The sequence below is a fragment of the Chelon labrosus genome, assembly GCF_963514085.1.
Source record: "Chelon labrosus genome assembly, chromosome: 2".
Taxonomy (NCBI): domain Eukaryota; kingdom Metazoa; phylum Chordata; class Actinopteri; order Mugiliformes; family Mugilidae; genus Chelon; species Chelon labrosus.
In genome coordinates, this window is record NC_140338.1 from 23,718,689 (window position 1) to 23,741,244 (window position 22,556).

The 22,556-nt window shown below is 39.6% G+C and overlaps 2 protein-coding genes across 2 annotated transcripts; one reads left to right on the top strand and one right to left on the bottom strand.

Annotated features, from left to right (window-relative positions):
- Nucleotides 1–823: 823 nt before the first annotated feature.
- LOC311494660 (uncharacterized protein) lies at nt 824–5,318 on the bottom strand (the record flags this gene model as incomplete). Its single annotated transcript, XM_084553829.1, has 4 exons — nt 4,468–5,318; nt 1,157–1,335; nt 1,002–1,103; nt 824–871 (listed from the first exon to the last, which is right to left on the bottom strand). Exons 1-4 carry the CDS (start codon nt 4,736–4,738, stop codon nt 824–826), a joined length of 600 nt encoding a protein of 199 aa, XP_084409955.1. The 5' UTR covers nt 4,739–5,318.
- Nucleotides 5,319–9,233: 3,915 nt separating this feature from the next.
- Nucleotides 9,234–20,049, top strand: LOC311494666 (uncharacterized protein). Its single transcript, XM_084553837.1, has 8 exons — nt 9,234–10,021; nt 10,782–10,912; nt 11,075–11,159; nt 11,618–12,786; nt 15,002–15,338; nt 15,418–15,569; nt 15,681–15,786; nt 16,267–20,049. The coding sequence occupies exons 1-8, from the start codon at nt 9,757–9,759 to the stop codon at nt 17,484–17,486; spliced, it is 3,465 nt and encodes a 1,154-aa protein (XP_084409963.1). The 5' UTR covers nt 9,234–9,756; the 3' UTR covers nt 17,487–20,049.
- Nucleotides 20,050–22,556: the final 2,507 nt, after the last annotated feature.

Below are 22,556 nucleotides of genomic sequence, written 5' to 3' on the forward strand. Positions count from 1 at the left end.
GATGACACTGGTAATGTAGTAGTATTGAAAGGATTTATGGTGTGCTGTTGTTTTAGTAAGGCAATGGCAAAGTGGGCTGAAGAATCATTGGCTGAAGTGTCATCTTTAGTCTGAGCAGTGACAACAGTGTCCTCTACTGTGAACTGAGTTTCAACAGGAAGCTGAGGTGTCTGCGTCTCAGCTGGGGCCTTATCCCCCATTTGTGAGGTACCCACAAGGGGAGAACAGTGAGTCAAGGTTGGTGCAATTCTTTGCGGAGAGTATTCATTGTCCACTGTTGACTGATTCATTGCTTCAACGAGCAGCATCGCATCCTGAAGAGTAACAGAGGTGCTGGGTTCCCTGAGCTGAACTGATGCTGCTTCTGGAGACTCCACTGGCTGCATGTTCAATGTTTCACTTGCACATGAAACATTAGTGGACGGAGCCTGAATTTTCTCATTTTCAACTAAGTCTTGCCGCTCTACTTCTTTGTTGACCAGTGTGGAGCCAGCTAACTGTTCTTCTGTACAGTGCACATCTGCGAATTGTTGCAGCTTTACTGATGTTTGACCATCTCTTTGACACTGTTGGGGCACAAGCTGGTGCGTTTCAGATGCTGGGAGCTCTTCCTGTGCTCCTATTACTGATATCTTTTGACCAGATTTAACATCATCTTTTAATGCAGCAAGAGAAAAAAATAGTGAATCCTCAGGGTTAGGTGACTGGATTGGGACACTCTGTAAACTGCTATCCATTCCCAAACATGGTGGTTCCAAGACAATAGCAGTCTCTTCTTCTTTTTGAGGAGGTATCATTTCTTCCGTTGAACATTCCTTGATGATCAAAGGTACTTCATTTTCAGATCCACTAACAGACGTCTGTGTCGAACCTAGGCATAGCAGTGATAACAACATAAGGGATGAACAGAATTGAAAGAAACTGTTGAGGATGGTTCAGTAGTAAACCTTGCCAAATATTGAAGACTTTGCAATATATGTTAAACAGTTTAAATTCCTCACTTGCATTATCACCACGGAGCAAAGGGGGCTCAACTTCCTCTTGCTTGAAGACAAACTGTGGAGAATTGCTAAGTGATTCCTGCATGGGGGGTAACAAAAATTCTGAGAACACATAAATGGCTAAATAATGTTATGGTGATATGCTCCACACGTACCTCCTGTTTGACAAGTATAATTGCCATCTGATTATTCCCCTCTTCATGACTGATAGCGTTATGATCCTGCAAACCATATTCCATCTGCTCATAAGCGTATTGCTGCTCTTTGTTTTGTGATGATGAATGTCTCAGTGGTTGACATTGCTCTACCAGCATGGTGCAGAAAGGGACTAGGTCTGAAAATAAAACACAAAAACACAGTACAACCCCTGACGTTCAGACTATCATTCAGAGAAAAAAAAAAAAAAGATAATAACTCAAGCTGAACATCACTGAAGTATGTGGCGGGATAGTATGTACGGTAAAACTGTATCAGGCTGTTTGCTTGGATTTGCTTTTACCTTTTGGCGTGCAAGTGTTATGATACATGTGCTAGGTCAGTTTATGTTATTTGAAGTTACTATTTGGCCTTCAAAGAGCTAGAGCTGAAACTATAAATTTTTTGTGCAACCACTTATCTGAAACAGTTTATATTTTTCTGTTGTTTTTTTAGCAAACATCAAAAGTCTCCTCCCAGATGGAAGATTAACCTCAATATCTCTGGTTTTGGAGAGTTAGTTGTGCAGTTGAAGCAAATTCAAAATATCACCTTGGGCCAGGGATAAGAATCAAAACCTGGTTGCGGTTAAGAATCGTTGCCAAAACTCAAGATATATCAGAATCGCATGTCACCAAACTTAACAATTTCTTTGCTTTTGTGTTTTTCTGACTGTTGTATTTTACAAAACAATGTCAAATTGTGTGTCTCCGGTGCTGGAAACTTAAAGAGAAGTATTATGCCAAAACAGAAGAAAGACAGCAGTGGTAGTTGTGTGTCTGTAAAATGTTAATCCAAGTAAGGGTCCACACACCAGCACTAAGTCGTAACATTGTCCTGTACAATAAAGGCTTAATTTCCAGGCGATGTATTTGAAAAGTATGCTTCACGGTGCCACTGAGTCCCAATCAAGCAGCTCTTAAGTAATGTCCTAGGTAACAATAACATTAGAACCATGCAGGCAAGTTTAGAGGATTTTATAAAACGCTAGCCAGCTTGACATGCCTATCAGCACCCAGCCCCACATAAAATTGATGAGAAATCAATAAGGGAATCGATAAAGTATTGAACTGATTGTCAGAATCAATAATGGCACTGGTATTAATAAATTATTTTCAATACAGACCCCTGCCTGTTGACGTGGTGATGACATGCTCTCCATGCAGCCAAGTAACCGAATTCAAAATAAAGACAATGTGCTTAGTGGTGAAGTAACCCCTACCCCAGTTCTGAAAAGCGTGGGAATTGTTTTAACAAGTACCTAATAAAACGGATGTTTTAAAAAAAGAAAAAGAAAGGAAAGGCTGCATCACAGCATCACAATTGCTATGTATGATCATCTCAGAACATAACATCATTAGGTGTAAGTGCCTGAGAGTGATAGTTACGTCTTCATCTGTTGTAGCCTGGAAGCCAGCTCAACTTTCCCAGCCCTCTAAATACCTGCGGCAGAAAGTTGGTCTGGAGTCGTGCCATTGGGAACTGACTATGACCCGACAACCAAATGGTTTTGATGACCTTAATGTGATCTGAGCAATCCGATCACAAGTGGCCAGCTTTAGGTACGTGTGTTCAGACCTGGTAATAATATGCATTTCCAAATGCAAGCTCAGTTTTGGGCTCTGTATGTAAATAAGCACCATCATCTGTGGCACAGTAGAATATTAGAGCTACTCTACCACTGCTCCAGAACTGAGAACAGCACTGTTTTTAGTGTGGGCGCCATGACTTTGGCACACACGTTATTCTTTACTGATCTCCGCCCTGACGTTAGTTAGACCTGCACAAAACACAATTATGCCTCCAACCCTGGATGTTTCCATACACACCGTAATCTATGGTAATAAAGGTAAATGCACCGGTGATTGAAGAAATAAGTACTTAACCACACGCAGCTGTTTATATATTAAATACTTTAATTTGTTTAGTCTTGATTAAATTTATTTATTACTTAATAAATTAACAGCTACAAGGACAGAATATTTTAAAAGGTTCTAATTAGTAATGGACAGACATCACAGTGCTTTTTCATTTATGGGCAATCATTCATAATAGCGGGTAATGTGGCTTTTTTCTTTTTTTCTTACGCAGGAGCACCCCTCTTGAGTAGGGGGTCTTTAATGCGGACAAATGGGGACACATGCAACTCAGACCACCCCCAAATGTAGTCACTGATCAGACCTCTCAAATGTGGTCTCAATGCACCCTGAGAGTGTTCCCACCAGTCTTTTACGCTGGCCACTCGAGATCGGATTACCCAGATCGAATCTTTATGCAAAGTCTGAACAGACCCTCTCTTTACAACTTTACAAACTAAGGCCTTTGCCATAGAGAAAGTTCATTCAGGCAGGTATAAATGCTTTCGACGACGGAACCCCCTACACCGTAGCTACGCTTTCAATGTGCCACAGTACTATAAATTACGCTTTATTGATGGCTTTTCTTGTAGCTACACTCAGTATACCAAATAGGTATAACAAGCAATCTATTTAAGGAAGGACACTAAATAACAGATCCTTCAATAACAGTATGCCCTAAATTGGTGTAAGCAACATTTTACAGGTAATCAACACAGGTGGATTTCAGCGGCAGAATATAGCATCTTTCCTAATTAGGTTAGACTCAATGTGCCATTATGAGGGAACATTTAATTACAAACATGAAATATTATTATTTTAGTTATTATTAACTAACTTATTTATATGTAAATATATTTAATTGTAAGTTAACAAAATCATTAGTAGTCTAAGTAAATAGTTAATCAACCATCCATTAAAATACTGCTTGGAGGTCTGCATTTTCGCAAGGCATTATTAAGGGGTTCGAGCAGAGAGTGAAGGGTGATCTGGGGTGACTGGGGTACAGGTACAGGGAGGGGTCAGGAAACAAGTCAGTATGGTATGTCTTATGTGCTTTCTGTTCTGGTGTTAACCTTTATATTTTTGTCAACCTTCCATCTTTTATACAGCGAAGATTTTGTGTAATTTAAATGCATATAAATGTGCAAATAAGCAGTTTAGTGGTGAATACAGTCAAAATGCTGTGAGACTGTTGTTACGCCCCCTGTTCCTAAGCCAACTGACCGTTAGTATGGTTTCCCTCCAATTATGGAGCGCACTCTCCAGATAAGACTATGCTATGGTACCGATGAGCAGACACACCGGAAAGGAACTGTTACATGTGTTGCAGATACCACTAGTTGTGAAATTAGCTATTTAAACGGGTTGGGATTATGTATCTTGTCGTAGCTAACATGGATTATATAACTCACCACACTGAACGGCGGTGTCGCGTTTCTCAGAGCCGCAGCTTTGCCCAGGACGAGGACTGTTCTCTGTGGTGTACACATCCGATTGACTTTTCGCTTTCTCAAACTGGCTACATCTTGTTTTAAGGTCCTCGTTCTCCTTTTTGATTTTGGATATCTCTGCCTTCAGCTCGTCCACCATAGTTTCGAAAAGTTTCCTGGTTTCCTCGACGGCACTCTTCATCATGTTCTCCATGAAAGACGAGTACTTCGTCTGAAAGTCGTCCGCCGACATCTTGGCGTGGTTTACAGACTCCCCGGGTTTCGTTAAGCGAAAGAGTTAGATAACATATTCCCCATGGCGTTTTTAAAAACAAGGCATTACAAAGTGCCTCAACATGGCTCCTTCACATGGACAGACGCTTCAGTCCCCGCTGTGTGTGACGCACATATACTTCTTCTTCGCCTGCGACAGCTTCTTCTTCTTCTTCGAGGCGTATTCTTGGCAGCTGAAAAACATCGATTTACCGCCACCAACTGGTAAAGAGCTCATACAGCATGCGGTATACTGTACATTTTATATTCCAGATGTCATACATAAATAAAAAATAAAAATAAAATAAAAAGAGACATTGCCCCAGCTTCCACCTGAAGTATTGACTTCTGTCAATGCTTCTTATGGATAAACATGAAACTCTCCTGAATACAACACAACCATAATCTTAGTCTGACCAAAATAGACCTACAGGGATATTATATATCGCAAACACTGACAATGGGTGACCATCTCTTGTTTTTTTAACTCAAAATTGTAAACCCCATTTATATTACTATCCACTGAAGAATTTTAATAACCGGTGTCTGACCAAGGAGCGTTATTCAAGAAGTCTAATAGCAAATGGACAGGAGTTTAAAAGGTATATACATGAATTAAATAATAAACCAGATATCATATGTATTCAGGAAACATGGCTAAAACCACAGTTAGAATTTGTTTTAAAAGGTTATATCAGTATCAGACATGACAGGGATAAAGAGAGAGGAGGAGGGTGTATGACTTTTATTAGAGAAGGAATACCATATAGACAGTTGGGTACAGCTAAAGAACATGAATGTATAGTGACTGAAATTTTTAATGGGGATAATGGCAAATACACAATTGTTAACTACTATAATCCATGTAAAGCTCTAACAAATGAGTTGCTGAGGAACATTATTAAAAGGTCTCACAGAGAAATTTGGTGTGGGGATTTTAATGCACACAATAGCTTATGGGGAAGTAAACATACAGATTTAAATGGGGAGGCTGTAGAGGAAATGATGAATGACAGAATGTTAGTATGTTTAAATAAGGGTAGTGGAACACGAATAAATATATACAAAAATGAAACCTCATGTATTGACCTGACTTTAGTTGATAGGAAAATAGCAAGTATATGTGAATGGGAGACTGATCAGAACACAAGTATTGGTAGTGACCATTTTCCTATTTTTTGTAAAATTGAAGTTGAACTGAAGATTGAAGAAAGTTACATTCATCATAAATGGCATTTTATGAAAGCAGATTGGGAGAAATATTTAACAAATTGCAATGAAAAGGTTAAGAATATTCCAAATGTAGAACAAACTATAGATCAGAGGAATGATAATTTAAGTATCCTCATTTTGAATGCAGCTAGTCAGGCCATCCCTATAAGTAAAAGCCAGAAGAAAAGAGTCAATGTTCCATGGTGGAATGATAAATGTAAAGAAGTTATTAAAGAACGAAATAAAGCTTTGAAAAAACTGCGTAAAACTTTAACTACAGATAATCTTATAGAATACCAAAGAAAGAAGGCTCTAGCAAGGAAAGTAATTAAAGAGGTTAAAAGGGAATCTTGGAGGCAGTTTTGCTCCACAATTGGAAGGGAGACTAGATTAGATAAGATGTGGATGATGGTAAAAAAGATGTCAGGTAGATATAAAACAGCAAATATTCCTGTACTAATTGATGAAACAAATCGTAAAGCTATATCAGATAAGGAAAAGGCTAATATGTTGGGGAAATGTTTTGCTGAAATACATAAAGGAGAGCACTTGGAAGATAGTTTTAAAAAAAGGAAAGAGGAAATTTTAAAGGCGAATGAAGGTATTTTAAATGCTAAATCTGAAACTGAGTCTATACTTGATGATGGCTTTAATATGTCAGAATTGAAAATGGCAGTAAATAATACAGGTTACTCCTCACCAGGATGTGATAATCTGTGCTATGCTATGTTCAGGAAACTTCCTGAGGAAGTACTGGAAAAGATTCTTGAGCTAATTAATGAAATTTGGAAAGAAGGAAAGTTACCTAAGATATGGAAAAAGGCTATAATTCTCCCATTTCCTAAACCAGGGAAAGATGCTGGTAATCCAGGTAATTATAGACCCATAGCTCTAACTTCACACCTAGGAAAGCTTATGGAAAAATTGGTTGTGGGCCGTTTGAATTATTTTTTGGAAAAGAAATCCCTGCTTAAAAGTTACCAAACAGGATTTAGAAGAAATAAATCAACAACAGATGCTCTTGTTAAACTGTGTAATGAAGTTGAAAAGTCTCTAGTCATGAAGGAGGTGATGGTAGCCGTTTTTCTGGACATAGAAAAAGCTTATGACACCATGTGGAGAGAGGGTCTATTAATTAAGTTGGAAAAGATTGGAATAAATGGGAGGATGTTTAATTTCATTTTGGATTTCTTATCTCATCGTACTTTGAGGGTCAGAGTAGGTAATGAGTTATCAGAAGAATATGTGGTGGAAAGTGGAATTCCCCAGGGGAGCGTTATCAGTCCTATTTTATTTAATATTATGATTAATGATTTATTTGAAAAGGGAGGTGAAGGTCTGTTGTATGCAGATGATGCTGTAGTATGGAAAAGAGGGAGGAATGTTCCATATATTGTTGGAAGGTTACAAAAAGAAATAGAAATAATAGAACAATGGGGACTAGACTGGGGATTTAAATTCTCTTTACCTAAGTCGAAGATAATGTTCTTCACAAGAAGGAAGGTTCCAGAGAATTTTAAAATTATGTTATATAATCAGCAACTGGAAAGAGTGAATAAGTTTAAATATCTTGGAATCTACATGGATGAAAGAATGACATGGAAACATCATATAGTTCATGTAGAAACTAAATGTAAAAAAGTACTAAATCTTATGAGGATGATTTCTGGGCAGCAATGGGGAGCAGACAAACAATCATTAATGAACATCTACAAAGCATTAATCAGATCAAATATAGATTATGGATGCATAGTATATAGTTCTGCATGTGCAACATCTCTCAGGAAACTTGATAGAGTGCAATTTAAAGGTTTAAGAATTGCGTTAGGAGCGTTTAAAACAACTCCTACTTGTGCTCTATTAGTTGAAGCTGAAGAAACTCCACTTAAATTTAGATTTGATAAGTTGTCCTTAACATATTGGGTGAGACTTAAAGGAAGTGTAAATAATCCTGCCTTAACAATCCTTAATGCATGTTGGGAATACCATTCAAAGAGTTCTGGTTTTGGATGGCACATTACAAATACAGCAGGAGAGTATGGAATTTTAGATTTCAAGTTTAGCCCTGCTCTAGTGTTGAGTTCAGTTCCTCCATGGATGCTGCCTGTGCCATCCATTGATGTAGAACTGTTGAAGGAAAAAGCAAAACAGCCTAATGAAGCAAACCTTGCAGAATACAGCCAAAGACATCTTCTGTCTAAATATTATGGTTTTATTAAAATATTTACAGATGGGTCAAAAGATCCTCAAGATGGTCATTGTGGAATTGGGATATATATTCCTACATTTAAGAAAAAATATGGTTATAGATTGAATAATTTCCTATCAATATATTCTATAGAGCTGGCAGGAATAATAACTGCATTGAGGTGGATTGAAGAAATCAAGCCACTACGATCTGTCATATGTACTGACTCCTTGGCAGTATTAACCAGTTTTGAAACAGGAAAATCAGTAAGAGAGGACTTGGTAATAGAGGCAAGACATATTTTATTGAATATAAAGAACCTTGGAATATTGGTTCAGTTTTGTTGGGTTCCAGCACATGTCGGGATAAAGGGGAATGAAGTGGCTGACAAAATAGCTAAGGATGTGCTGAAAAAAGAACATATAGGAATCAATATTTCAATGGGGAAGGGAGAAGCCAAATCTAAAATTAAATCAGAAGGTATACTGAAATGGCAAAATGAATGGGAGGTAGAGTACAATGCAAGGCATTATCACACAATTCAAAAAAATGTATGGAGGAAAAGAATAACAGTATGTATCAACAGAAGGGAAGAGGTGGTGTATAGTAGACTAAGATTGGGTCACACAGGTCTTAATGGTACACTAAGATTAATTGGGAAGAGTAATGGTTTATGTTCTGAATGTCATGTTATAGAAGATGTAGACCATATTTTATTTAGGTGCAAAAAATACACAGAACACAGGCAGCAATGGAAAGAAAGAGAGGCTGAAAATGGGATTGAGAACATCCTTAAGGAAGAAGGAATGCAAAGAGACAGGATCAAATCCTTATTCATTTTTCTGAATGACACAGGTTTAATTAAAAGGATCTAGGATCCTTTTTTTTTTTTCCATTTTTATTTTATTTATTTTTTTATTTTATTTTTTTTTTTTTATAAATATAACGTTTCCTCTTCAACCATAGAGTACCATGATAGTATGCCAAGTCCCTTTGCACACTCCTGTACAGTTGGTGGCGGTATGCACCAAAGAGATGTAATCTGCCAATAAACAAAGAAGAAGAAGAAGAAGAAGGAGCGTTATTCTTTAACGCGCCGATGCACATGATGATTGTCCCAAATCACGACCCGTACTTTAAATACAGGAAGTGCATTTGTTTACGGAATCCGGAAGAAAACAGAAGCTTTGCGATATTATTACGCTCGCTGCCAAAACAGTTTAGTACTAAAGAGAAACTACGTGCGTAATAATAAAGGTAATTTACGTTGCTTATGACATAGTGTTCTGAAACGTTCAATATTTACGAAAACACAAAATAAGCTAGTTTGCTAACGTTAGCATCACCAATTCGTTTAACAGCAGGTTTGCTGTGATGGAATTAACCAAGCGGCAAATGTAGACAACTAGTGCATATATGCAACCTGTTTAAGGGTGAGTACACTAAAAGACGGAGAGACGAGTCTGAGAAGCGGACACATCCACCTTAAATACGCGGACGTAATCTGAGGACAACAAATGCCTCTCTGCTGGAGGCTTTGAAGTGTCAGTCGACAGTTTCCTTCTCTTTACCGGCTCACATCACACTGTGGTGATATAATGGCTGAGACTATAGTAACGTTTCAGTCCCAACTTTCTGGTGTCATGGAGACGGTCTTCAAGGCTGCCATGTACGAGATCACACGGTTGGTTGAAGATAGTTTTTTGGAAGAGGTAACGCGGTGCAGGGAGCAGGTTGAATCTCTGAAGAGGCGACTGAAGTGGTCGGAGAGTCGACGTAAAGAAAGAGAAGGAGACAGGAGGGGGAGATGCACTGACTGCGGAAGAGTCGGTGCATCCGATGAGGACAAACCCAGAGCGACGGGTAAGTGTGTCTGGTGTTACTCAGCTATGTTAAATCCTCATCTGCTTATGAATTACATTATGTGATGATTTATAAGATTCAACTATAAAAAAAACTGCTTGCAGAAGTTTGAAACTTGCAAATTTATCAAAACCAATAAATAAAACAGACAGGCCTGTCTAACACATTTATATACACCAATCAGGCATAGCATTATGACCACTAACAGGTGAAATAACTAACATTGACCATTTTGTGACAATCCAATGTTCTGATGGGAGATTTTCATACCTGGCATTCGTGTCGATGTTACTTAGACACGTACCACCCACCTAGACCAGACCAGGCACCCCCACCCTGTAGCAATGACACTCCTTGATGGCAGCAGTCATCCCCAGCAGGATGCAGCCCGACACAGACATACACACAAAAACGGTTTAGGAACTACTAAAACAAACATGAAAAACAGCACAAGATGTTGACCTGGCCTCCAAATTCACTAGATCCTTAGTGGGATGCAGTGGAACAAGCCTGATCCACATACGCCCCTCCCCTCAACCCATAGGACACAAAGGCCCCTACTAACAACATTCTGTTGTCAGACACTACAGGACACCCCCAGAAGGCCCATGCCCAAGAAGGTGGTCATAATGTTCAGCCTGATCGGTTTATATATGTATTCTAAAAAAATTATATCGATTGCACCTCTTTTAAGTATGAACAATTACACACTGAACAATTTGATATTTGGTATACATATTTGTACCTTTTTCTTTATCAGGGAAAAGCCTGAAACAGGAGAGTGCTCTTCTAGAAAAAACACAAGGTTCCCAGGGCACTGATGGAGAGGCATCTAGTCATGATGTTGAAGTGGCAAAACAAGAGGCCCACAGTGCCACAAAAGCAGCAGAGGTAGACACACTATATACCCTTCATAAACCAAGTTATGAATACAAATCACTGTTGTCCAAGCTCTGTCCCTTGATCTAATGCCAAGATTCTAGTTCCTCTTGAGGTGAGAAGTCCAATGAGAAGGTGAGAAGTATTAATATTGTTTTTCTTTATGTCTTCCAGTCACCACCTGTACACGGTGATAAGTTTGATAGACTGCTCAAAGAGGAAGCTCTCCAGTCGCAAGAGTGGGGTGTCACGTTAGATGGTAAGTCTGTGTGCAAACAGATACGAAAAAAAATTCACAACATTACAAACTGTAAGTCACATAAATGTTACTACGATGAATTAGAATATTATAAAAAAATAAATATTGTGAGCCATACTGGATGCAAAGTCACTAATTTAAGGGTTCATATGGTGATGGCGTCATTGTCACCAAAAAACATTATGTTTCAAACAACACTGAGCTTCTTCAATCACATGCACTGTGTTATATGATGATGTTAAATAGACAGAGCCTCTGATGGTTAAAAAAAATAAAAAAACTTCCAAAATAAACAGATCTCCAGAAACAACAGTTCACCTATGTTCCCAAAGTACATTGCATCTATATACTAAAATCCTGCACCTGCCAGTTTGGAGTTGGATATACTATTCTCTCAACTGTCTCTTTTTGTGTTGGATATAACAGCTTGAAAGTTCTCTTTTCCTCTCATGTTACAGAAACAGATTCCCCTGGCCTTCCGGGGCCCAGTAAGTGTTTCAGTGACCAGAAAATCCCAAAGTGCCATGCAAACTGGGAAGCTGGCTTTGACCAGAGACCAGAATCAAGCCAAGAACGACACTCAGGAGACCCATCTGAACCTCTGTTCCAAAACAGGTATGGCCTGGAAGACTTAGGTGGCTTTGACAAGACGGGCTATGGAGATGCCGGCATGATAGACATGGATAACTTTGATGGGTTACATGGTTCACCATCCCACCTTGGTGAGAGTCTGAATTATGTCGACCACTATGATGAGGATGTAGAAGCACCAGAAGGAGCTGAGCATCAAGTTTACCAGACAGGCGCCCAACGGAATAGAAAAGATGCGATGAGTTCACCTGCAGGTTCGCCCTCAAGGACCAACATTAATGTAAGTGGAGAATTTGGCTGTTTGCTGATTAACGAGGAAGGGTATCTGCAGGACTCAAACGTCTTGTACCCTGAGCAGGAATCTGGTGATCCAGGCAACAGATTGCCCTTCCATGGTCCGGGCATTCGGAATGACCCATCTATAGATGGCACAGAGGATATGTATGGGCCCTCGGGTACATATAGTGATACCCTAAATTTGGGAGAGAGGTTGCAGCATCAGGCAGCAGGGAGAGGAGGGAGGAGACACACATCTAACCAGTGCGCCATGTCCTTCCCTGATTCATCTTCACTCAAGGCCCACAAACAGACACACAAAGGTACCGCACGGGGGCCCCCATACACCTGTACCCAGTGCGGAAAGACATTCACTCAAGCCTGTAACCTCAAAGTCCACCAGAGGATTCACTCAGGGCAGGGGCTTCACCTCTGCAGCCATTGTGGTAAAGGTTTCCCTTCATTTTCAGACCTAAAGACACATAAATGTGGTCAGACGGGTGACAAACCGTATTGCTGCACTGTATGTGGGAACAAGTTCAGCCGTCTCTGGAATCTGAAGTTACACCGGAGAATTCACACGCAGGAAAAACCCCATCAGTGCAGCATGTGCGATAAGAGCTTTACACGGGCAGACATATTGAAGGTTCATCAGCGTACCCACACAGGGGAAAGACCATACTGCTGTGCTGTTTGTGGCCTCAGTTTCAAACGCCTGGATCATCTAAAGTCACACCAGCGCAAACACATGACAGATCTATAATATGAGGGATAAAAAAAAAAAGAATTAAATATTGTTTGTGTTTGTATAAGGAGATTTAAAAATCAATGTTTACATTTATGAACCATGGATGTTTTTTGGTCAGATTCTTTTTTTATCTTCTTCTCATTTGTTATTCAAGAGCCTTTTGTTCATATGAAAAATGTAAGGTATTAAATTAAATTTCTGATTTTCGAAGAAAAAAAGTCTTATTCTTACCATGTACCTTTGAGTAAAATTAAAGAAGCTGAGCAACATTATCTTTGTGATCACTAAAAGATTTTCTTACAAAACTTAAAAAAATGGCTTTTTTTTATTGTTTCTAAATTTTAGAAAAAATAAGCATGCTTGTAAACATAGACGTCCCTGTGCAAGTACTGAGACTGCTGATATAATAATAATAATAATAATATAATAATAATTTAATAATGAGTGATTAATGAGTGATTAATGAGTTACCATTTATTTCTACAGATTAAATGCTTCATACAGTAGAACATACAGGAGCATGAAAGCGATGATGTGCAGAGTGAGAAAAGAGTCCCTGTGGATGAAGTGAATGATACTGAAGACACATTAAAGTACAATTATCAGAAATTGCAATTATTAGAAAGGGAAAATGTGGTCATAAAAAAAGAAAAATTATACTCTGGTCACTTATGAAACTTAGAGATGAGTCTTAAAACTGATTCAATTCCACAGTGTCGCAAATTGAAGAGTGGCCGCTCAAGATAGTATTAAAAAAATTCTGTAGTTAACATGCACTGTAAAAAATTAGAGCAGTAAAAGGTTGGGCACAAATAAATACTTTACATTGAAGATATGTGATTATTGCGTGGACTCATAACAAGCATGTTTGGGGTTCTAACTTGTGTGGTGGACTTTGTGTAGTCTTTTTTTTATCTTATGGGTATAATCTCAGACCCAAAGTTAGTCTCCTGACATTAACATGACTAAAGGACAATTTCAACTATTTGCTTAGGCCTAAATATTTAAGAAGACAAAACCAACAACTTTCCAACCATAATTCTGCAGGCTCTGTCAATATTTGACCGTTGTCAACAGCATCTGAAAAATTTACCAACTTGGGGTTAATAAATATACAGTTAACACCATACATTTCAACAAATACCAACATGACTGTGGGCGCCCCATTTACTAAGCTTATATGGGCATAAGTTAATTTCCAGTCTTTGCCCTTTGCTGGGGTTATCCCCTCTCTTTAACCCATTACTTCCTGTGTCTCTCCAATTCAGTGTATCAAATAATGGCATAAATGCCCAGATAAAAACAATATTCTGACAATAAGGCAGAACCACTCTTGATTCCGATAAAGGCAGGCCCTAGCCTAATTTGGAAGGTTGTATGTATGAAGTAAAGGCCTAAAAAAACAAACAAAATAACTTAAAAAAAAAAGACATATCCAAAACTTTAGAGGAAACACTGAAGAAGAGCATTTAATTCCCATAGCATGCCATGCTGTATCCTAAATTGGGGAATTTTCCAAATAAAACACTCCTTCATTCCTTTCATTAAAACTACTGCAGAAATGTATGGTGATAAACTGATACATAATGAACTTCGAAATGACAAAATTACATTTTTATTCCAAACAGTGACACTAAGTCAAAAGTGTCAGCTTGGCGCAGATGGTTGGTTTCACTTTTCTAAAACGCGTTTTGTAATTCCGTATGTCCAGGTGAGGCCACCGTACGGCGCGTGACGCCACGAGCAACAAGAAGGATCACAAGCGGGTTTAACTATAGCTTCCTCGGTTTAATGACTCGTGAGCATTAATCAGTTTAGCTAGTTAAAGTCGCAATCAAAAGCCCACGTCTAAACACATCGACGCGTTAGATTCGAATGTAGTTTAAAGCAACCGTAGTTCGATTTGTTTACGGTTTCATGCTAATGATGGTTAGCAAACGAATGCTACCGTTAAGCTAAGGTGGCATATTAGCTCGCAGACAGTTTCAGTTCATTTCCTGTGTCTAAACAAGACTCCCTTTCATCTTTTAACGCTTATAATTTGAGAATCATCGTGTTATTGCTTGTCAGTTGGAATACCTTCAACACTATGTGAATGTGCTGTTGAATAGAGACTGCGATAATGGCTTACAGTCTACAACAACATGTAGCAGAATTTTCCAAGAACAACATTTAAATCATTTATTTTTCTTCTACACAAATACACGGTGTGTGTTCCTGTGTGTAGCCACTGTCACACACGGGACACATCATCATCATCATGTCGGACATGGACACTCTCATTGCCACATTTCAGACCCAGCTCTCTGATGTGATGGAGACTGTGTTGAAGACGGCAATGTTTAAGGTCACCAGGTTGGTGGAGGACGTCTTCCTGGAGGAGGTGAAGCGCAGGAGCCAAGAGGTGGCGACCCTGAGGATGCAGCTGCAGTGGACTGAGAGCAAATTCACTGACCAAGGAGGGAAAGAGGGAGGGAAGACTGGGAGGTGTGTGGACTGTGCAAGGGATGATGTGGAACTGTCCACAGATGCTTTAGAAGAAATGACCAAAGGCCAGCAGGATGGTAAGAACAACCACCCACATGAGACCATTTAAAAATAATGACTGTCTTGTATTATTATAAGAGAGTTACTCTTTTTCAGATGTGTTGAGGGGCTGTAGTGTGAAAAAAGAGGGAGATTCTGTTGAAAGATGGATAACAAGCTGCAGACAAGACCTCATATCGGAGTCATCACAGGAGGCTGAAAATCCTGCAGCCAATCAGAGCCCTGAAAGGGAGTCACAGTCACGTGATGTACGTTGTGTTGACGTAAAATAGGGGTTAATTATGTGGTCTTGGTGGCATGTTGATACATTATGCAGATTGGCTCTGACTGAGCGAATTAAAACCCTGTTTCCTTTTAAGGCAAGAGAAGAAGAAGATGAGATGGCAGCTATGGACATGAAGGAGGAAGAAGCTCAGCCGTCTTATTCTTCATTGCATTTGGGAGGGTGGAGCGGTCCTCTTGATGGTGAGCATTGTAAAGACGCTGTCTATTTATATCGTAAACCATGCATTATTACTTGCACCCGCAACCCTGTTTCTGTAAACTGGCAGCACTGTACAATGTAAATAAAACGTTTTTTGCACATTTGTGAGAAAAGTTGGAACGGCAGCATGTGCACTGCTGTGCTGGATCTATAGTACTACCACCAGTTATAATGTACTTAGATTATTTGGGCTGTTTGTATACAGTATGAGTTTAATATGTAAGATATTTAAAAAAAGTAAAAAAACAAGAATTATATAGTGTATAGAAATATGTTAAGAGGAAAACTTTGTCTTTACTCACTATAAACAAATCCATTTAGAATTAAAAAGTTGAGCTACTTTAAAGTGATCTATTTTGTCAGTAACGTAATTGTAAAATATTTATTTAAAGAGATTATTACTTACATATTTTGTGAAGTTATTGCTGTAACTTTTGTTTCATTCTGATCAATCTTTCTAGACGAAGCAGGATTCGAATCAGACAGCTCTAGCGAGATGACTGAAGCACAACCAAAGCGGTCTCCAGAAACAGACGAGGACATACTGAGGACTGTTGTTAAGCAAGACCCAGAAGTATCTACTGCTTATGGGTTTTCTGAAAGCCAGGAGGAAACACAGGCAGCTACAGATCAACCGCAAGCTTCATCTTTGGAAATGGAACAGAACAGTTGGGCAGGCCTGACTGTCGCAGCAGCTGGATTGCTGCAGAACCACGGACTTGGAGCAGAAACAGAGCGGGATCCTGTTAAAACCGAGGGTCATGTAAAGCGTACGGAACACGCGCTGTCAGACTCTGCCAGAGCAGTTGTTCAGATTATTGCAGGCAGAGACCATATTCCATCCTCAGCGTCCCCACAGGGAAGACTGCAACACGGCAATACGTTGGGCGTGACTATTAAGGAGGAAGTTGTTGGTTCTGATGGGGGTGAGGAAAGCGATCATGTAGAGAAGAAAATAACAAAGCCTGGGATCGCATGTTTCTCAAGTTCAGGAAGGCAGCAGAGAGTGAGCTCACTAACACGTAAACCAAACCACATATCCCATAAAGCCACTCTGCAGGACGTTATGAAGCTGCATTCTAAAGTGGGTGCAGGTCACAGGTTGCATGCTGCTATACATCATCTCCACCGACCGATGAAAAGGCCTGTTCACACACTTTCAAATAGCACCTCTGCAGCCCTGGGTATTTCTCACTCTCAGGTTGGAAACTTAAATCTCAACAGAATTCCCTCCACATCCAAAGCAGCTACTACTGCTGCACTTTCAGTGCAACGAGTTCAACGACCAACTCAGTCCAGCAACAGACAAACTTCAGCGCTACACCGAACTGGTGTCCCGTGGGTCAGCATCAAATCCCAGCATCAGTCTGCAAACTCCCCTCAGGGCAACACCGCAGCCCATCCAGACTCTCATGCTAGCCCCAGGCACCTCCTGTGTTGTGGCCAGTGCGGCAAGTGCTTTCCTCACCCCAGCAACCTGAAGGCCCACCTGCAGACTCACACTGGCGAGCGGCCTTTCTGCTGTTCGCTCTGCGGTCGCAGCTTTACTAAGCTGAGCAACCTCAAAGCCCACAGACGCGTCCACACTGGAGAGAGACCGTACTGCTGCTCGGCCTGTGGCAAATGCTTCACTCAGAAGTGTAACCTGAAACGCCACCAGAGGATCCATCTGGACGTATGATTAAGGACAGCTAGTGAAAAAGAGACAACTTCGGTGTGTGTGTGTGTTTTTGTTTTTAAGATTGTGCAGAGTTTACGTTGCAGTGCAGTACTGTTTGTTTGATGCATTGCAAGACTGCTTCTGTGTACTCGTCTCAAAGTGATTGTCCCAAATTCTTCTGTGCATTCCAGAAATGTTCATCTAGTAACTCATAAAGGTGTGTTAGTGTCATTAAAGGCTGAAGTTGTGAAGTATGTCATGCACAATGACAGTTCGGTTGCCATTTTTAGTCAATAAATGACTGCAGTGTACACGTGAGCACAAAAACTCTTGTCAACCATTGATCAGGGCCTATATTTATCAGAAGAAATTTTGTTTCAAAACCTTTTAATTCCAAAAATTATACAAATCTCCCTGTAAAGTGCTGCTTGAATTCAATGAAATAGAACTTCAGATATCGCTTCAGTGGTGGTAGTAGTAGTAGTTAGCCTGGAAGTCATCCTGAATTTCCCCGCCCACTCAGCTTTTGTTGTGGAGTTTCGGTTTGGAGTCGCTCTGTTTGGCTTTCATTATGCAAGGCGAAGATCATCTGGGTCGATCAAAATAGTTTGGGAAGGTTTAATGCGGTGACGCAGAGGTGACACAAGAGCAACAGGGACGTAGTCATGAGCGTCATCTGGGCGCCGTGGAGTTTGTTTTGTGTACGACAAAATGTTTAGATCATGTGATTGCGTGTGTTGTCAAAGATTTTGAAAGCAAAATAGCTGTTGCTCTGATTGGTCGTAGTATTTCTTTTCCCTGTGTCGCTTGAACAATCCATAATGAAATCTTGCAAAGTATTCAGTGTAATCATCAGTCTTTATAATAGTATTGTCTCAACATTCTCAAATTCTCAAAAATTTGCGTTTAATTTTTAACATTTAACAAGATGTTTCACAACTTTTTTTTTTTTTATGGAGTTTAGTTTGGATTGAACTTTTGAGATTTAAGTGAGTTTATCCCAATTTATTAATTGCTGCCCTTTCTTAACAGTAAACACTTATTTTTATTAAATATTTACTCATAATAAAAACAAACAAAATATATAATTTGGATTTAAATAATTCTTATATTTGTATCAACTGATCCTTGAAGCAGTGCACCTTTCTGAAGTATTGACACCTCTTAAATTATATGTATCATGAGTAATTAGATCAGTTATCTTAGAAATTTCAAAATACCTTTGTTATTGTCTTCAAAACTGTAATATTTTAACTGAACACTAGGTGTCAGTTTTTCCTCCCAGTTTCTTTCAGACCCTTAGCAGAGATTTTCGTGATGATTTCTTGCTCTCTTGCTGGCTACTGATGTATCAATGCAATAGAGGGGTACCCATAAAGAAAACACCTCCATTAGAGTAACAGTCCATTTAAATGAGTTTCTGTAGGCACGGCTGTAGTCAATCTGTGTGCTCAAGCTCGGTGTGTGTTGCATATCTTGTGCTCGGGATTAAGCCAGATGTGTTGCATCTGCAGTTAGAGTCGGAGCAGCACTGTGCAGGTGGTACATCCGATAACAATTTAATCTTATTTTCAAGGTGAAGAAAAAGCCAGCCGAGCCTAAACTGTATCTGTGTGTGTATGCGAGAGGGAGAGAGAAAATGTGCATTAAAGCAGTGCTTCTGTTCAAGATGGTATCTCTCCTTTTTTGATGTTTGAACCCAATAACAAGAGAAGTTATCTATGAGGAGCAACAGAGAAATACTACTTAGCTGAATCTGCAGTGAGCATAGATAGTGTTTGCTGTGTGGGAGGATATGAGGCAAGTCTGTCTATAGTCAGGTGAATGTGTGGGAGTGATCACTATACATCTACATATTACTGTATGTTGGCCAACATGTACCTTCTGCTTGTGCATTTAAAACATTAAGTGTGTGTGAATCCCTTTTTCCTAATTGACCCGCTGCAGTGTAACCGTCCCTTCTGAAGATGTTTAATTACCTCATAAGAATAACAACCATTCATTTTTCTTTCTCATTTTCTTTAGCTTTCTCATTTGGATATGTTTCCTGTTCTTTGTACCGACTCTCTTTCGCAGGCTCTTCAGGGAATCATTTGCCTTACTACGGCGATGCATTACAAGAACTGGGAGGCTGTGTTTCAGTGTAGAGGGGTGACCCTGTTAAGCGTTTCTTTAGGCAACGTCAGAAAACTTAAATCTGAGCTGCCGTTTATGCCATAAAATTTGATTTGCCATAAAAAGAAAACATACGGAGCAGGTTAATGTTGGATAGACTTAGTGGAGCTGGACAGTCAGGAAACGCTCAAAGATGATTACAAGACTATGAACTGGCAACTTTTATTAAACATGTGCTTGAGCAAGATACTGATACTGAACCTCCAAGTGTCATGTTGACTAAGAAAACTCTTGGGATTGGTATAAGTGCAGAACATACAATTGAGCATTATTGTTGTACTGAGACCTTCCTCTTCACTTAAATATTGACTTACTGTATATACAGTAATTTTAGCAAGTGCCAAAAACTTCATTGTCTATTTTGAAGGTACAGCATCCTCAAGCAGCTGTGTATCCTGGCATAACCAGACTCTCCTCTTATCAGAATATGAGTCTGGTAACACGTCGTTTGGATTTCACTGTGGGGTGTATTACAACCAATAGAGATGAAAAAAATAAATAAAAAACTTCTGCATTTAATTGGATATTCCTACAACCGAGAGCTATATCGTTGCAAACAAATTCAACTCCTTGTTGCTCAGATGATGTGCATGACTACGTTGTGGTTTCTCCTCTGTTCATCACCACATGAAGCCCACCCAAACAATTTGACTGAGCCGGCAGATCTTTGCTAGGGCATAATCAATCCCCATCGGAGCCACTCCGGACCACCTGTCCACTGCAAAAGCTTTGTTGGCTGGGGATGTATGTCGGACTGGCTTCTGGGCTTGGAGCTGTGGCCACATCAGTTCACAATAGACTGACAGAAATTATGGAGAAGGTCAAGGTGGATGGACAGGTCTGGAAAGCACCAGCTAACATGTGTCTGTGAAGGTTCTCAGTCACTCAGGTTATAAAATATCCAAAAGCAAAGCTAAAACAAAGGAAACTAGACTTTTTCTTGAAGACTTTTCACCACACTCAGTCCATTGTCTGTGGTAAGTTTAAAAAAACAGTGGGGAAGTCCACTGTTTGTAGTTACTTCAATGCCTATAAAAACTGTGGGACGGTCCAGAGACTGAGGTTACTTCACTGTCGGCAAAAAAAAGTGTGACCGTCCAGTGTTAGTTCACTGTCTGTTAAAACAGTCGGACAGTGTCTCAGGTTAGTTATCTTTAAAATCTGTGGGACTGTTCAGTGTCTGTGGTTTGTTCACTGTCTTATGGCAGTGGGACAGTGCAAAAGTCTAGTGTGTGTGGTTAGTTCACTCTCTCTAAAAACAGCACGACTGCCCAGTGTCTTTGTTTATTTGACTGTCTGCAAAAACTGAAGGACAGTCCAGTGCCTGTGGCAGGCGGCAGGAGAGTCCAGTTGGTGTTAGATCACTGTCTGTAAAATGATCTGGATAATCAAGAGTCTGTAACCAGTTGGTTTCCCAATAATAATATTTACAGGAAGTGTTTCTATGTACAAACTATGTCACATATTTAACCGATATATCTAACTGACATCTTCTTCATTTTGTCAGCAGAGTGTAGCACAGTATTTGTTTATTATCTTACAAAAACTAGAAATAAAAATTAAAATTCAAAATCATTGGGATGTTTAAAGTTCACCATTCAAGCAACATGGAAAGATATTAAAGAGAACTTATCTGGAGAAGATTCAGTTCAGACACATTAAGAGGATAAAAGGCAAATTAAAAACAACAAATTGGAAACTAGTAGATTGATTTATGTTTATATATGTTATTATGGGAGGCTTACTTAGAGAAGTATAGATTCTGAAGTCATATCACATGTACAAGGAAGCACATACATCAGCCTTCACTTTTTAAAACATAATGAGATCCAGTGTTAGCTCAAATGTTCTCATAATTCTATTTCAACATCCAGCATATGCACACATCCACTAGAACTAAACAGAAGCTCCAACTGTGTCACGCAATATAAAAGAAAAGTCCAGAAAGTTTTAGATTACAATGTTCACTCACTGGAGTCCATAAAGCAAACAGCAGAAACAGAAACACATCTATATGCTGAGTCAGTAAAACTGAACATTGGCTGCATCACTGTAAGTATAATGTGTGTGTTTTTGCTCCTGTTTCTGCTGAACATGTGGTTTATTCTGCAACATTTATCTGCAGTCAGGGTCTCATACACAAGCTGCTGCTGCTGCTTGGATCATCAGGACACTGCTCATCCTCTCTCATCTCATACTTGTACGCTCATACCATCTGTACAGAGAAGAAAGAACAGAGGAGATAAATGAGTGTTTCCAGAGACTCCCTTCATCAACTGTCAGCCAGTGATGCAGCACATCCAGTTTAAAGAGCAGCAGAGACTTCAGCTGTTAAGGCACTGGAGCAAATATATATAAATGTGTTGACTGGACCTCAGTGGAGTTTCTGCTCTATAGAAAGAGCACATGGTTACTAGATGTAATGATGGTTTCTGTGATGTGCAGACTTCAGTCAGACTGATCTCAGGGCTGTGATTAGTGTTTTAGTGTTGAAATGAGAGAACAATCTGAGATCAGATTTGATGGTAGGACAGGTTGATTAATGGCCACCACTGTGTCTATATATTTTGTATGGCTGTCAGCTAGAATCCAGCTTTATTTCCTGGGCACTTGAACTCAATAATAGCAGCCATCTTCACATCAAATCAAACACATGACCACAACAAGCCTCTGGCTCATCTGATTGGCTGACTGTTTATGACAATACTACCGAAAGCAGCATGGACTGACTGGAACCCTCCACTCACAATAGAGTTTTCAGTTTTTTTTTTCTGTGGACACAGTATAAACAGCTGCTTCACGTCCGAATCCTGCAGATAGTTTTTTTCTCAGGTCCAGATGTTTCAGATGGGAGGGGTTAGACTTTAGAGCCGAGACCAGAGAATCACAGCTGATATCCGACAAACTGCAGTCACT